Raw genomic sequence first — 18,050 nt, forward strand, 5'->3', positions numbered from 1 at the left:
TGGTAGTCAGAGTGGGAATCACCACCTTCCCTTCACCTATCACACCACTCTTTGACAACCCTGCCTTTGCCCCGGGGATGGCGCCACAGGCATTTGACCAGTGGAGAAATTCTGAGTGCAGGTCTGCGGGACATTTGTTCGACCTAGATGGCTTCATTCAGCTCGATGCCCTAACGGGGATGTATAATCTAATTGCACCGCGGCGTTACCAATATTTCCAGATCAGACACTGGCTGACGCGGCCGTTAGTGGACCGGTGTCTCACGGCCTTTTAGAAATGGCTCATCACGAAAACGAATGACAGACAAGTGATCACAGACCTCTATAAAATGATCAGCCCGCCACCGCCCCACCATGCTCTGATGGCCAGAGAAGATGGGAAACCGATTTGGGGAGAAGCTTCACAGACAAAGAATGGCAAGATATATATCATAGGGCCAACCACACGGTCAGGAACATGGGCAGTAAGGAAACAGTGGTTAAGATGACGTCCTACTGGTACCTGACCCCAGCCCGACTAAATAAAGGTAACCCAAACCACAGCCCTACATGCTGGAGGGGTTGTGACGAGACAGGGACTCTAACTCACCTGCTGTGGGAATGTGTAGAGGTGAAGGACTACCTAAGATTGCTGCGGCTCACAGACGCAATTTCCACAGGGGCCACCCCCACATGATTCGGAAAGCACAGGCACTCTGTTTCTGCGTCTCCGCAAGGCGAAGAAGCGACACACCGGTTGGGGGCAGGGGGGTGAGGAGGTGGAAAGTTGGGGTTTTCAAGGGGGAGGGGGACGTTGTCAATTCATGGGGTGGTTGGGTGCGCCGACTGCTGATGCCTACTCTGAACATGCTCTCATGGACTCATTACTTTCATGCGTCTCTCGAGCGTGTACACCATCCGTACCGGGGAGGGTGGGGTATTTGGATGCTGGGAGTTTTGAAAGGAGCATGTGTTTATTGTAATGTACCATTCCAGATGCACCTGAAAATTAATAAAAACATTTACAGGGCAACAAAAAACATCTTTAGCAAGAAAGAAATGTGCAGTGTAGATCTAAATTCAGCAGCTATGTCAAAACAGACCACATATTGGACAGGCCCATTTGAATTAACAGCAGAGTAACTCAATATAAAGTGGTCACAGTATGAAATAATGCATTTAAACTGTTTCTTAAAAAGATACATTTTCTTACCAGGTTTGGCAAGGAGTAGAATAGTAATCTCCTGAGACAAATTTTTTGCCCTTGTAGTTGCAAGGGCAGTTACCAACAGGGATGCAGCCAGTATTCATTATATCATCCAGAATCATTCCTGAAACAAAGAGCGATCCTGATTAGTTAGCTCTAGAGTGACCTATGCACCTTTCTAGGGAGTCACCTCCTAATTTCTCTTGGCCCCAAACGTTCAGTTCCCTTTGCAGGAGCTCAGGCATGGTGTGATCATATCTTTTAATGTAGTGGAGACTTTTTCCGCTACTTCACTGGATGATAAGAGTTCGGAGCTTTTCTCTTGCTACACTCTATAAGAAATCGATAACTGTGAACAATGGGAGTATTTTCACTTCTGAGTGACAACAGGAGTGAAGCTCGAGTTGTCTGTGATGTCTCACAGAACCCAGAGGTGAAAAACATCCAGGTTATTCAAAATTTAGCTATCTTTAATTTGATATTGTATATGCCCCTACCCAAAATCATCTGTTCTGCTTCCAACAAGTATACAGGGGCAGAGTAGTAATAGCGAACCACACATAACATAAAAAACTGTTTTAAAAAACAGACCTCTTCCACCCAAGCCATATGCCCTCCCTATCAAGCAAAACAAATAAAATACCTGGCCTCCTGCCATCTACCCTTAGCACCATCCGAAAAAAGCCCTCCCCTGCCCTTCTCCAAATTTAAAAATAAAATTCCTGGCCTTCCCCCTCCACCCTTCCCCAATTACCCGAACTAGGCCAACCAAAACTAACCGAATCCTAGCCTTCCTCCCTAGAACCTGCCACTCACCCCCACCCCCTTTAAGGCCAGAGCCGGCACAGCATTGAAAGCTGCTTGTTAACAATGGTATATTTGTTCCTGTCAGCGTGGGTCTGTAGGGACCAGTGGTACTAGGGAGAAGGCAGTTGGCACAAGAACAGCATCGCCTGTGTTCTACCACATCCCTTGTGAAGACCTGGGAGAGGCAGAAGAATTCAATCCAGTTGTTCACAAAAAAGGGTTCCAATAGAGGCCATCCACAACAAAAATATAACAACTTAATGTCTAGGTATAGTTGATAATGGAACTGCCCATGCCCAAAAATAACCAAATTAAGGAATTTTCATTAATTTAACCTATTTCACCTCACAATCACTCCACAACTCGAGTTGGTCCAGCCCTTTGTTGACTTGTTATGGGTTCCTGGATGATTTGACGCTGTGAGGTAGATGTCCATTTATTTCAATGCTATAGGAACACTCTCTATGATTATGGTTTGGAATCATCTAAGACCAAAATTGTTATTAAAATGTTGAAAACTCTCAATAAAGTAGATTAGCCCACTTATTATTAGAATTATTTGTTCGATTCTGGACAAAAGCTGAGGCCGCTTGAAATAATTATCAGGTAATCTTATCTAACACAATAGAAATTAATATCCAGCAAAATTAATTTGCAAAACCTGAATAGCTCTGTGATTGCTAAACAGAGTGTGAAATATGTCAGCTGCTAACACAAAAATCTTGCCTCGAATGGGATTGCAAAATGTGTAGAAGCAGGTATTAGGATGGAGAAGCGAGTAAGAGGAGATATAATAGGGTCGCATACTATTATCAACTGAGGACAACAATTTCTAGTTTCTATTTCTACTTAGAAAGCCATAAATCATGCTCTGGTATTTCAGTATAAATTAATGACCAGGAAGATATCAGCACTGAGTCAAGGGAACTTCTGTATGGTCAGTATGACTGTCACAAATCAACTCGTTTATAAAGATCACAGATCATGATGAAAAAAATTCCCATTCTGAACATAATGTAATTGCATCAAGTTTAGTACAATTCAGCTTCCACCAGTTGCACAGAGATAAAATATGCAAGAAGACAAAAATATTCTTTACCAGAAGGACAAAAACAGCCATCTGTGATTTGATCACCACAAACACTGCTTCTCACAGGGTTGGAGCAAGTGTCAGGGCAGGAGCTTCCACGTTCCATGTACACCCGGTTATCTGGACACGGTCGAACTATAAATTCAATTTAAACAACATTAGAAATTAATATCGCTTATATTACGTGTTTTCCATGTGAATTAGAATCTTTAATACGGCATCTGCATCAGTGGTGCTCTCAATTGACCATTTAAAGGCTTCAACTCATAAAGTATTGTCAACATCAAAGTTCGATTTAGGTGCACACATGTAACTTCCCATTTCTGATGCGCAGAAGACTCACGGTAAATTACATTTTTATTTTAATTTTTTTTTTACAGAGTTTTAGATAGCGCGAACTTGACCCGGTATCGGGTATCAGAGTGCTTTACACTGCACCAGTTGTGTTATATGAGGACTCATTAATTTTTGTTAGGGAGTGGTGGCTGGTGACATTTGAAAGTGGTGAGACGTAAACTTTCTGTTGGAGTTCACCATCTCGAGTGAGCGCAGCGAGAGAGCACGAACATCTAAAAAGGGTTTGGTGGGGTTCTCCCCCGAGATTTTTTTTAAAAAAAGAGTGGGTATAATAGTGCATTTCCATGCAAATGTGAGAAGCAAGCAGGTTAATAAAGCAATTGTGAAAGTGCACTTATTACATTAATAAAGGGATGTCATATAACAACATGTAGATACTGACACAAAGTTGGTTTTATAAAAATGGGTCTAATTGGTGAAAATGATAGCACAATTAATCAAATGCATTGGCTTGAAGCCATACAAAATTCATTCAGGTCTATGGGGGACAGCATGTAATAGTGCAATAATTCAGGGTCTGCCACATTACCTAGGAGTTATATATTTAGAAAGTGGAAAGTCATCTGCTTATAAAAATGTTGTGCCAAGTACAAAAATAGATGCAAAGTGGTGTTGCATTGATACCCCAGAAAATGCAGTGCCAGCCTGATACAGTCAGTCTAATGCACATTGCTGCAATAAAATTGCCAGGAGCTTTACTCATATGACTACAATAAAGCCGTCAACTAAACTAAAGGAGCCAGTCTTAAACGACCCGGTATTCCAAATCAAAGTAACATGCTAAATTAAACTGGACATAAAATCCAGGCATACCGATAATATCTAAAAATATATATATATAAAGTCCCACATAAGTCATTAATGTGTTGAGTTCTACACAATAATGTAACACAACAACCTGGAACTGCACTGATAGTAATCTAATCTTGCTGCTCTAACTACAAAACGGGATAAGGTGATTCAACACCCCCAAATGCATTCCCAAACTAAAGAATATATTGTAACTAACTTGTAAGCCTGAAAGACACAAATATGTTTTTAGTAACTCAATGTTCCTATACATTTGCAGACAATTGTACATTAAAGTAAACCAAATACAAACATCCCACAATTGACTCAAATTCACAACGTGTTTATTGTGCAACTGAATCGCACACTAAAAAACACCTAACCTCGCGTACAGGACACACTTGTGATAAAAAATAATAAATCCATGACATGGTAATGCCATAAGAAAGTCAGACACCGACCTCACGCACATGATTTATTCTGTTTTGTTCTGCGCTGCACCTAGAGGCTGTATAGGTGCCGTTCAGCACTTTATGGAAAATATAACAAAACGATCACAAACTAAAGACGCATATTTCTATGACAAGTGAAACATCACACATTAGCCCAGAGCACATGTTGTATTCCAAATGTGGATCACCACTTAGACAGCTTGGTGAATCCCGGATCTAAGCAGCTCAAGCCAAGGTGGACATTTCTTCACTTTGTGGCAGGCTCCATACAGACTGAATCACTCTCGGGTACACAACAACTGACATCTGACCCAATTAATAATAAAATTAAAATAAAACGAAAAACGTACCTGACCGGGTCCGCACGCCGCGCTGCTTCTGCCAGGACATGTGACTGACTGCCCCAACCCCAGCCCTATTGACCATTGAGATGTGCCAGCTGCAGAATCCTTAGTCTCCTCCAGGAGGAGAGCAGGTCCTCCTAGGCACCTCTGGGGTTTACTGTGACCACCATGCAAAGGCGAAGCATGGGGTCTAATGCCCTTCTGTGAGAAACATCATTGTTTTATTTTGAGATGTTGGCATAGCACCAAAACGCTACTTTTCAGCCTCTTCGAAGCACTTTAAGACCTTAATGCAAAGGAGATAGAAAAGGGTGGAAGGAGAAAGCACTTTAAGCAAGGCCTGCCGAAGCGCACACATGCCAGCATCAGAAGGCATAACACTCAGGCATGCCCACCCAGTTTCAGATCTACCGCTATGGGACTGAGAAGGAAATGGATGCTGCACCAAAGAGATCGTGTGTTAACACTTATAGCACTCTGGACAAACCGTACCGCCTCTAGGTGCTGGTCCCCATAACTAGTTACATGTATCGCTAACGAACAGTTAGGTGAGGGCGCAAATGAAGTGCGCTCTTCAGTCTCCTCCCCTACCCCCACCCCGAGTCTCCCAGGATGGTCCAGAAATCTACCGGAAACAATTCAGTTTACTTAAGTTCAGAGACGCAGAGGAAGCTGTGGGCAGGGGGGCTACACCCCAACGCCCCAATGGACGCACCGCACCTTTTGTTAGGTATTGGGAGATTAAGTGAATCACAGGGTATTCAGCATCATTGCCGAGACTTGAACTTGGTTGCCCGATTCGATGCCGACTGCCCAAGCCGTTAGGCCAACTCCTCACCCTCCAGTTTCACGTTGGCATAGTGCATTTGTGAAAATACAGAAATCCTGTAAGTAGATGTGCATTTTCCACGTTGCTTGCAGTGTGATTTTGCAAAAGTAAATTAAATCCCACAAATTGGAAAACCTTTGGGAAGGTATACAATGTTTGTTGGTAGATTCCCCTCGAAGTTCTTATCAAACAAAATAAAAAAAATGATGACACGTGAATTGGGTTGAGTGCAGAAGTTTTGTTTAGCCGAGCAGTGAAGAGGGTTTCAAATTAATCCAATGAGATTACCTTAAGTAGAGTGGATTCTATATCTATTCTTGAAATTATATACAATAAGGACCTGGTTGTATGCTAAAATGATCACTATTAGTGCACTTCAAATTGAGGATTTCGAAGAGCAAATAAACGAGTTGAAAAATGGTCTAATATGGCTTAAAGCTAATCGAACACATGTAAACTCAACTGTATATTTTTAAACGGATGCCATTGCCCACTGCCCGACTGCCATAGCGCTTTGCACAGCTTGAATTTGGTATCGTAGCGCTATACGCCTGCCTGCTATTGCCGCATTGTTTTGCCTGCCACTGCTGCCGCTTTGAAAAGGTGCACTTTGTGTCTTTTTAAATTGCATTGTGTCTTTTTAAATTGCATTCTGTAAACGTGCACTTCGTGTCATTTCAGTCAGTTTATTTTGCATTCGCAGCTAGCGCTCAGGTTGTATTGGTGTTTGGCTTTGTAATTCGATATTTATATTCTGTTTGTGCCGGTGCCACTGCCCTCAGCGTCTCTCCTCCCTGTGCCCCAATCTCGCCCAGGCTCAGTTTCGATTTCCCCACCATTTAGTTTGTTGTGCCTTAACCAGCACCTCCAGCCCGCCTCCCGCCTCCCAGCTGCCCCTCCCTCGCTCCGCCCCACCCCCTCTATCCACTTATGCTAGAACAGCTGACGTGCAGCGGTTACGCGCTGCGGTCGCGCCCCATGCGCGCCGAAGGTGCGCCAAAGGTAAGCCCATCTACGCCCGTCCGTGCCTGGACCGAGCCCAGCGCCAGTCCCCCTGGTCCTCGCAAAACCCACTCCACCCACATAACGTATGACGTATGACGTTGCTACCCTCCTAGGCCTCAACCCCGGACGCACACCACAATGCTGCACAGCTGCCCCAGGACACACTCATGGTCCATTCACCTGCCTCCCCTGCAAGTTCGCCTGCACCAGGACCCACACCAAACCCACTACCTCCAAACACAGCCCCAACTCCAACCACCTGAAGTGCATCTTGCTGAACACCCGCTCGGTCCACAGACACGCCATTGAACTCTGGGACCTACTCGCCGGACGTCGCCTTCCTTACAGAAACCCGGATGAACGCCTCATCAGCGTCCGACATCGTCATAGCCATCCCGGACGCTTACAAGATCATCCGAAAAGATCGCACCAACCAAACATCTTCAGACTAATCCATATCAATTCACAATGGTTCTTTTTTCCCCAATAGTGATTGACTATTCTAACGCTGGTATATTTGAACAATACCAAAATCTAGCACTGTGCAACTTTTTGTCTACAATTAAAGTTCTCCATACATGCCTATTTTGGCACCGCATGCATTTTCCCTATTACACTAGTACACTAACACCACTCTGGCTCCCTAATATGTAGAATAATCATGGACTGACCACCTGTTTGCAGCATCTCACATTTCTCACATGCTTGGACACTATCCCAATATATGCATCATGGAAAAATGACTGCAGATACTAATTAGACTAATATGGTAATACACTTTACCAATACATTTTCATTTTTTCTGTTTTACTGTATGTCTGTCTTGGGGTGTCACATTTTGCTTTGAAATTCTTTTTTCTTAGCTTATTATTTGACTAACAATATCGGTATGACAAATGCGCTCAAATAATGCAATCACTATTTTTCATTTGTTCACACGTCACAATATCATTATCTCAACAAGTTCACCTATGGCGTTCTGGAATATATGCACAGCCTCTAAAAAACCTCTGAACTGCGAGTAGCAAGAGCAGTGGCCCTTTGGCCATCTTAGATAGAACAATTAGTCTTGTCTATGTAATGTAGACTTCTGGGTCACTACCCCTATCCCCAATAGAAACCTTATCATTTTTTCTAATTGTAGTAAAACATTGAAACCTTTCAAATGCGCTTGAAAGGTGAAAATGTAAAAACACAATATAAAATGGTATACAGCCACGTTTCCTTTTTTCGGGATGTCTCCCTCCCCTTTTATGAAATCTCCCTGCAAATCAATATTAACACCTTGATGATCTCTTAACTTGTGATTGCTACTTTTTACTCTTTATCCCACTTCCGCACGTTTGAGTCCCTTTACCACAGTGGCATCAGTTTACTTTTACTTTTCTGTAGCGTCTTTTTATGTCCTACTTCATAAACAAATGAATGTTCATGATGAAATCCTCTCAATGGGTTCGTCTTTGCTATTTTTTGATTGTCTGTTCATAGATGGATTTGCTTTATTTCTCATTCCTTTAAGGTATAATTGATTTGATCTCTAGAGCATTGCTTCATTACCAAATGACCACGAAAGAATCACTGATTTTCGATACATTTTATTACTTACAGCAGAGGTCGGCTCCTCTCCACTGACCAGGATCTCCACCAGCAAGGACACATCTACGTGAGTACAGGTTCAATGTACCACAAGCGCAACTCAGAGGTGAGTCATTAGTACAGGTACATATGTCACTGGTGCAGATTTCCAGGTAGTCATCTGCTGGCAGGACATTGCTGCAGCTCCCAAAGCTGTAGAGGATAGCCTCACATTGTGCTCTCTGCAATGGAACCAATAAGGCAGTTTATTGATGCAATAATGACAAAGTTGTTATGCATACACGTTTTTGTAATCGTTTACTGTCTTCGAGGGCCACAACAAGTTAGTATTTTCAGCAGAACTGTCAATGAGTTGCTGAAGTTATGCATTGAGGTTATCTTAACAAAAACATGCAGTTCGATCCATGAAGTATCTATCAATATGAAATTATACTGATGTCTGCAAATACGGAGTTACAGACACACGATTGCTCTAGCTGGTTTACAAACAAGTGCAGAAATATTTGAACAGTCATTGACAAAGCCAAAAGGTCTTGTCTGTGTGAGAGCTATTTACTTTACTAATGTCGTTTAGACAAGTTACACAGAAGCATGACAGCTGTTCACCAAAATTAAAAGTTAGCGGTGTGGCATAGAGTAGAGGAGAGTAGCATAGAAGACAGTGGAGTAGATTAGAGTGGCCTATGGTGGCATGGAGTGGAGTGGTATAGAGTGGAGGGGAGTGGTGTTGAGTAGAGTGTCATAGACTGGTGTGGTGTAGGCTTAAGTGACGTACAGTAGAGATGCATGGAGTGACAAAGACTGGAGTTCTGTAGGGGTAGAGTGGCATAAAGTAGAGTGGAGTAGGATAGAAAGAGTAGGGTGGCATAGAGTAGAGTTGTATAGAATAGAGTGGTGTAGAGTAGATTGCATAGAGTAAAGTGGCGTAGAGTAGAGTTACATGTAGTAGAGTGGTGTCGAGTGTCTTGGGGTAGAGTGGCATAGGGTAGAATGATGTAGCGCAAAGTGGAGTGACGTAGGGAGGGTATAGAATAGAGTGGTATAGAACAGAGGGGCTAAAGTGGCACAGAGTTGTGTAGAGTGGCATAGAGCAGCATGTTCTTTATTTGTGGTGAAGTAGGGTATGTATGTATGTATGTGTGTTCTTATATAGCGCTCGACTTACCCTAGGGCATCTCGGCGCTTGCATTGGGAACCCGTCCTGGCTTTTCCCTGTGAGATAACCCGTACTGGGCATCCCCAAGGTGAAAGCCAGGCATCCCGCCGCAGGGGGGCTGTTGTGGAGATTAAGCAAGCTTAATGCCCAGAGCTGCATAGTGTGAACCTGTGCTTAGAGTGGGCACCGAAGCGAGAATTATCAAGTCCGTGGACAATTGGGCTCAAGACCCTGCCGCCTCGGGAATTGAACCCTGGTCCCAAGTCTGACCTCTGCTTCAGGGTATGCCTCCTCTAACCAGTGAACCACACTTCTCCACTAGACTGGATTGGAGTAGCACAGAGTGCCATAGAGTAGGCAGGCATAGAGTGGCATGGAGTAAATTGGTATAGAGTGGAATGGAGTACAGTGGAGGGGTGTAGATTAGAGTGGCATACTTTCTAATGGAGCGGCGTGGAGTAGAGAAGAATGGAGTAGAATGGAGTGTATTAAAGTAGAGTGGTGTGGTGTGGAGTAGCATAGAGTGGTGTAGAGTAGAGTGATGTAGAGTGGCATAGAGTGGACTGCTTAGTTTAGGGTGGTGTGGAGGGGCACAGAGTGGTGTATAGTAAAGTGGTGTAAAGTATAGTGGCATTGTGTGCAATGGAGTCATGTGGCGTAGAGTGGTGTCGACTTAAGTAGTGTGGAGTAGCGGCATTGAGGGGAGTAGCATAGAGTGGTGTAGAATAGATGGGCATTGTCTAGAGTGGCATAGAGTGTGGTGGCAAAGAAAGGGATATGGTGGAGTTGAGTAGCATGCAGTAGAGTGGCCTGGAGTAGAGTGGAGTAGAATGGAGTAGCATTGACTGGATTGGCAGAGTGGCCTGGAGCGAGTGGAGGAGAGTAAATGTAAATTGATACTTGTATAGCGCACTACTCACCCGCAAGGGTCTCAAGGCGCTTGTACGAATACCGCTGTGGAACACATCCTGGCTTTCCCTGTGAGGCGTCCACTCCTGGACACCCCCAGGGTGAAGGCCAGGCATCCTTAGCGTTGTGGGGGCCGTTGTGGAGATTAAGCAAGCTATTGCCCAGAGTTGCAGAGTGGGACTCCATGATTGGAATAGGCACTGAGGCGAGAATGATCAGGTCCGTGGAATTTTGAGCCCAAGACCCGCCGAGGCGGGGAATTGAACCCTGGTCCCGGGGCTAGACCTCTGCATCAGGGTCTGCCGCTCTAACCATTGAGCCACACTTCTCCACACTCCACCCTATTCCACTACACTCCACCCAGAGTCACAGAGGGTGGAGTGGAATAGGGTAGAGTGGAATGGATTAGAATGAAGTGTCATAAAGTATAGTGCTGTAGAGTGGCATTGTGTTGAGTGGCACAGCAAACACACAGGTGATAGACGGAGCGCTGAAGCTATTCTGACACTCACCCCAGTCACAGTTCTGGGTTGAATCCATCATCGTTCTTTAGCTCACTGCGCCACCCCAGTTCAGACACAGCAATATAAAAATCATTCTTGACCCTGTGCCTCATGGAAACAGTCCAGCCCAAACTGCCATGCCATGTTTTCCCTAGACCGGAAAGAAGCATCCTGGGACTGGTTTCGGGCTAACAGCTCCCATCAGCCAGGCAAGCTTGAATCAGTGGCAAAGTGAGCAAGGGATCAATCACAAAGAGGGGGACTGTAGGGCTTTTTTTAATGAGGTCCAGCATACATGCACATGCATATAATTAGAAAGGAGGTTCTGCAGTTCCTCTTGATGGTCAAATGAAGGAGGGAGGTATGGGGTGTGCTTATCCTGGATAGGTCAAAAGGAGGGGAATCCCTCCTGTCGGAACTAGGGCCCTCCACACCCAGTCAGCTAGGTGTCATGCTTCATCATGTGGGCCTGCTCCTTGTCGGGTCGGTGCTGCAGTACCCGACGGGCACCCAAAGAGGGGCTCTTTGGCGGAGATCTTTTGTTCCTTGCCATTTGGTGCAGTGGGACCAGTTTCGGGCTAACAGCCCTCATCAGTTAGGCTAGCTTGAATCCAGTGGCAAAGTGAGCAAGGGACCCACGTCTGGGCATACCCTGCCAACTTAGGGCGAACACAGCAAACACAAGGAGATGATGGACGGAGAGCTGAAACTTTTCAGACACTCACTCCTAGTCACAGATCTGGGTTGAATCCATCATCGTACTTTTGCTCACTTCGCAAGTGTTCCATATGATATTCTGACATGCATTCCTCACACTCATTAACAGCAGCTGGCCCAGAGGTTATTAACCATTAATGTAAGTGCACCAAAAATGCAACTGTCTCTTAACTGAACAATACATATATTCTTTCTTAAATTCTTTTATATATTTTTAAAATTTATGTTTAAAAACTACCAACCCTATTAACTGTCTATCAATATAATATTCAAGTTTAATGTGTTAACCTGCAACTCAAATATAAATGATGCACTTTCTTTTACATTTAAGCAGTCTTGTTATATTTTTTATGTTTTAACAAGTTATTTGTTGCATGAGTTCCTTGAAGGGTTTTTCAATGGCTCAGCTAGGAATTTGTCTATTCCTAATTATTTGGTGGCTTGCACCCCTTCAATTACTGTGCCCAAATGTAGTGTATACATTGAGACATTTCCAATACACACCTTCAAAGTTCTCCTGCTATAAGCATCTGCAGCCTACTGGTGAGCTGGGGGAGATTGAAGGATTGTTTGACCATAGCTATACAGCGCACACACAGCCAGAGACATTAGAGTGCTTCACAATAAAGCCAGAACATATGAATAACAAATAAACAATATACAAGCCCATGAAAGGTGGTATGAATACCGGGATAGTCTCTGCTGGGAGGTAGAGAGCATCAGACATACTCACAGCAAAACATAGCAATGAAAAGCAGGGGGAAAGGTACTCTATGAATATCATAACTAGTTTACGCAGGTTGAGGTTCAGATGTTATTGGAGGGAGCGAAAGGTGGAAGGATCAGATTATGCCAGGTGTTGTTCATAGAGAAGAGCTTTGAAGTCTTTTTAGAAGGTGACATGAAATGTGGTCAGACAGAGGCTCAGTGGGAGGGAATTCCAGATTCTTTCAGATCTCGTGAGAGGGACTGATTCATGAATAGCTTGTGCTTAAATGTGGAGCATTCAAGGAGGAGCAATTGAACATTTCTTGAATCTCGATCTGAGATTTTCAGTTTTTCAGAGAGGTATGAGAGTAAAGAGGACTGAAGAGCTTTATGAGTGGTGCAAGCAGTTTTAAAATGAGCTGTCGCCTCTATGGGAGGCCACTGCCAGAAGCGCAGAATGGTGAGATTTGAACACATTTCTTGTGTGCTGTCATAAAGCAGGTTCCTGCATGTAGGGATGCCGGGATAAGGTTCCTAGTACCCCAAAGCAGTCCTAGCTGGAACCGGGCACTCTTAGCCATGGAGAAGATATGACTCTGAAGGTTAAAGTATTTGTTGTGGGTGAAGCCAAGGGATCTTGTATTCTTTTAAGATCTCAGAGGGCAATTTGAAGAGTAAATAAGATGTTTACTGAAGTATAAATGTACAGCGAACCCCAGAGCCAACCTCCCAGCTCCACAGCCAAGCTTCTCTGCTGGACTCCACATTCAGGATTCCAACTGAAGAACCTTGTTGCTAGGCGCTGATAAACAAGAAGAATATAAAACATAACATATCTCCTTTCTTTACAAAATGATAATTAAGAACAAACATAGTAATCATATTTTTTAGGTTTCACTCTGACGTGTGCTGAAAGCTCTTTTAGTATAATCACAATTGTTATTTGGATCTTGTTTATTATCCCTGAAACAAAACCTTGGTTCAGTATCATTGCATTTTACAACTTTACAAATGATGCACCACTTTCCATCAGATATTTTGATCATGTTGCCTTTGACTTCTGATACTTCTTTTGGATCCGATAATTTGGAATTTCCTTTTTTTATGAATGTGTCAGGACATACTCTGACAAAATCTCCCACAACAAACTCTCTCTTAACCTTACTGATCCTATCATTATGTCTTAATTGATATCCCTTTTGATACATGGCTATTTTGTCCTGAATTTCAGCATCCTTCACTACTTTCTTCCCACTTCTCCCCGTCCATGCCGGCACCGCAGTTGTACAAGGAATCCTACCCTTGAGAAGACAAAATGGAGTTTCATCTGTAACGGCATTTGGAGTGGTCCTGTAGTTCCACAACATATTCTTTATTTGAGTTCTCCAACACATACCATTAGATGTAGCTATCTGTATATTTTTTACCAACACCCGGTTGAAGCGCTCAACTAAACCATTGCCCCTTGGATGATGTACCGGTGTCCTTAAATGTTTAATACCCCTTTTCTTCAAAAACTCATTGAACTTGGATGAAATAAACTATGGGCCATTGTCTGATAATAACTCAGTGGAACACCCTTCTCTCCCAGATATTTCTTCGCAAAATGCAATGATACTACTGGTCTTAATGTCAGTCACAAAAGCTACCTCGGGCCACTTTGAATAATAGTCCATCATTACAATAGCATATTTCTCAACAGAACCCAAACCTTCAAATGGGCCACAAATGTCTATACCTAGCTTTTCCCATGCTCCCTCAGGCAAACTCATAGGTGAAATAGGAGAATTCCTTAACACGTGAGATTTGTCGCTGCAAGTGCATGAAATGTAACCTCTCAATATCTCTGTCCATATTTGGCCACCAAAAGTCCATTCTAGCTTTTCTCTTTACTGCAGACATTCCTCCATGTCCCTCATGTAATAAACTCATCAACTTTTCTCTTAATGATATGGGAACCACCAGTTTTCACTACGCCTCACAATGCCATCTACGACTGATAATTCATCCCACACATCCTTGTACATGACAATATCTTCATCCAATTTACCACTAGACAACACAGGCAATTCACTGATAACTTTTACTAACGATGTATCAGCATTAATAGGATCTCTCCATTCTTGTTCACTGATAACCTGAAGACATTGGCAATTAACACATCCTCATCACCCTTACTATCAATGCATTTCTTGTCTACTGGCAATCTCGACAAACAATCAGCATTAATGTTCTTTATACCAGGAACATACTTTAATTCGAAAGAGTACTCTTGCAATCTGTATAACCATTTTGCAATGCGTGGGGTGGCTCATCCTGCTCCTGAAATAGTGAAAAGATCTAACAATGGTCGATGATCGGTACGAAGTAAAAATTTTGTGCCCCACACATACACTCGAAAATGTTGTACTCCCCACCAACAAGCTAAAGCTTCCTTTTCAATTGTAGAATATGAAGATCCAGCACCTTTCAATGTGCGCGATGCAAATGCTATTACATTTTCCTTACCATCTTTTTCCTACACGAGTACACACCCTAAGCCATATCCACTAACATCAGTCACAATAATAGACTTTAATTGAGGATTGAATGTGTCCTGGCATTCAATCGACCATTTAAAGTTAACTCCTTTTTTCATAAAATCGCGTAATGGTTGTACAATATATGAAAAATGACAGACAACTTTGGAATAGTACTCGGCTAAACCAAGAAATGATCTCAATTGATCTTTATCAATTGGAGATGGATCTTTCTCCAAGTCCTCTACCAAATTAATTTTAGGTTTTATACCATGTTCTGATAGAGTATGTCCCAGATATTCAACCTCTTGTTGACCGAATTCACTTTTACTTAAACTTATGGTAAGACCAGCCTTTTCGAGCTTCATCAACACATTTTCCAAAACCATATCATGGTGGAGCTCATCCTTGCCCCAAACTAACACATCATCCTGAAATACCAAGGCATTTTTAATATCTTTCAAAATTTTCTGCATTATCCTTCGGAAGACGGCAGAAGCCGAGGCTAAACCAAATGGCATCCTTATAAATTGAAATGCACCTTTGGGTGTAATAAGAGATGTTAGATGTTTCGAAACTGCATGCAAACGTACCTGATGATATGCGCTTGACAAATCTAAGGTGGTAAAATATTTTCCACCTTCAACACATGCCAACATTTCATTTATATGGGGTAGAGTATATCTAGCCACCCAGATACAATCATTCAAGACTCTTAAATCCATACACATGCGGATTTTGCCGTTGTGTTTGTGTGCAATAACGATCGGACTTAACCAATCAGATGCCTCTATTGGTTCTATTATGTTCTGCTTACATAACCTTTCCAATTATACCTTTAACTTTGCTCTCAAAGCCATGGGAACATTATGGGCCTCATTTATGAAAAGTGACGCATCGCTGCGTGAAAACAGCAATGCGTCACTTTTCACTGCACCCTCTTTGCGAGGCCAATGATGCGTCATATTTACAGTATGACGCATCATGGCGCAAGGAGGTACAGATACGTCAGTATTTCTGACGTATCTGTATGGCGCAAAAGTGACGCATTGCTGGAGTGTGTCACCAAAGTGACGCAACTCCAGCAGTGTGTCCTTTCACATGGGGCAAGCCCATGTGAAAGGACCTGCGTCAGTCTTATGCCTGCTGTGAGGCAGGCGTAAGAAATTGACACATTTGTGTCCTAGAAGTGCCGCAGTGAAATCTTATAGATTTCACAGCATCACTTCCATGACCCTGTCTTGCGTCAGAATGCCCTCCTTGCATACATTATACCTGGTGTGTAGCGCAGGGGTTTACAAAGTGACGCATCTACCTAGATGCGTCACTTTGTAAATATGGTGCAACAAGGCACATTTTTACGCTGCTGGTGCGTCACAAAAAGTGACGCACCGGCGGCTTAAAAGTGACGCACGGCCTCATAAATGAAGCTCCATGTACTTTATGTACTTTGGGTGTAGCATCTTCCTTTACAATGATTCGGTGTTCGAATCCCTTTAAGCATCCCAAAACCTCCTTGAATAAATTTGGAAAATTATTCATCCATTTGTTATCATCATTACATTTTGTTATCATCATTTTTCGTTTTTTAAGCTGAAAAACAGTCCATAATACACAAAAAATAATAATATCTAAATAGATGATACTCCTTCAACAAATCGATCCCATCCTCGTCGCCATTTTTAAGATTCCAACTGAATAACCTGTTGCTAGGAGCTGATAAACAAGAAGAATAGGAGTGTCATCCAGTCTTGGATCAAAAAGTTTGTTTCCTTTTGAGAGATGAGAAGAAATTCTGTTTTCCCTGCGTTTAGTTTGAGGTGGTTGTTTGCCATCCAAGCTTTGAAATCTTCTCGGCATGAGTCCTCAGGTAGATTTGAGTGTTGTCAGATTATAAGTGGAAGAGAACTCCTGAGTTCCTGAGGATCACGAACAGTGGTTTGAGGTAGAGGTTGAAGAGTGTTGGACAGAGATTCAATCCTTGGCGGACCCCTTGTTGCAGGCTGACTGGATCTGAGACCGCATTCCCAATTTTTACTATTTGGGAGTGGTTTGTTAGGTATGATGTGAACCATTTAGGGATGACACCATCAATACCCATGTTATGCTTCATGGTCTCTAAGAAGGTCTGGTGGTTTACTGTGTCAAATACAGTGCAGTGGTATAGGAGCACAAGTAGACAGAGGTTTCCAGTGTTGAGAATGTGAGGGTATTGTCCACAATCAGCAAAATTGCAGTCTCATTGCTGTGGCCCTGACGTAATCTGTATTGAAGGGAGTCAAGGAGGGTATTGTCCAGGATACGGGATGACAGTTGAGAAGCTCACAACTTTCAATCACCTTGCAAGGAGAGGAAGGGTAGAGAATGGGCGGCAGTTGGTAAAGTTGTCAGGGTCCCGAGACTGTTTTGTTAGGAGAGGAGACATGTGACCCCTTTTTAGACAGTCTGGTAGCAAGCATTGTTCTAAGGTTGATTTGACCAGCGTAGCCCAAATGGTAAGAAGCAGTTAAGGTAGGGATTTGCTGATGGAGCTTGGACTTGCTTCTCAAAGATGGTTAGAAGGTTTCATCTTGGAAAGAGTTAGTAGTAGGTTTGCCTCTGACATTGAGGAGAAAGAGGACCTTGGTTGCAATGCATTGCAAGGCAGTTTCTCTTCAGTTATGTTGTTAAGTTTGACCGGAAGGGACATAATGATGTCTTTGGCTTTCTTTGTCAAGGAACTCAACAAAGTTATTGAATAGGAGGCTCCCTGATGCCCTAAATGGGGGATTGAAAGGCGGGTTGTTGGCTGGAATAATTACCTCAAATAGTTGTTTCGATCTGTTTTTGAAAGTATCCGGGATGGATCTGATATGTGATGCCTTGGCTTTCAATATGTTGCCTTTGCAGTTTTTTTTCACAGCATGGAGCTTTGTGAGACTCAGTAATGAGGGTGCTCCCTGCCAGTCTTTTTCTAACTTTCTATTTTTTTTCCTTTCTTTGAAAAGGATTTTGGAGTACCACTGACAGGAGGGTTAGGGTCTATTGTGTTTGCTCTTGATGAGTGTGACTTTCTGGGTCAAGGAATCTATGCATCAGTTGAA

At 43.0% G+C, this 18,050-nt stretch overlaps 1 protein-coding gene across 1 annotated transcript in view; it reads right to left on the reverse strand.

The window, feature by feature from the left end:
* The window catches only part of LOC147733208 (mucin-5B-like), an 875,769-nt gene that overhangs the window by 567,839 nt on the left and 289,880 nt on the right, over positions 1-18,050 (reverse strand). The window contains exons 6-8 of the mRNA XM_086957740.1: positions 8,466-8,676; positions 3,093-3,218; positions 1,193-1,310 (exon numbers count right to left, since the gene is read on the reverse strand). Coding sequence (XP_086813866.1) covers positions 1,193-1,310; positions 3,093-3,218; positions 8,466-8,676 — 455 coding nt within the window. The remainder of the gene's footprint in view (positions 1-1,192; positions 1,311-3,092; positions 3,219-8,465; positions 8,677-18,050) is intronic.

This window comes from Lissotriton vulgaris, chromosome 2_1, assembly GCF_964263255.1.
Source record: "Lissotriton vulgaris chromosome 2_1, aLisVul1.2, whole genome shotgun sequence".
NCBI lineage: Eukaryota > Metazoa > Chordata > Amphibia > Caudata > Salamandridae > Lissotriton > Lissotriton vulgaris.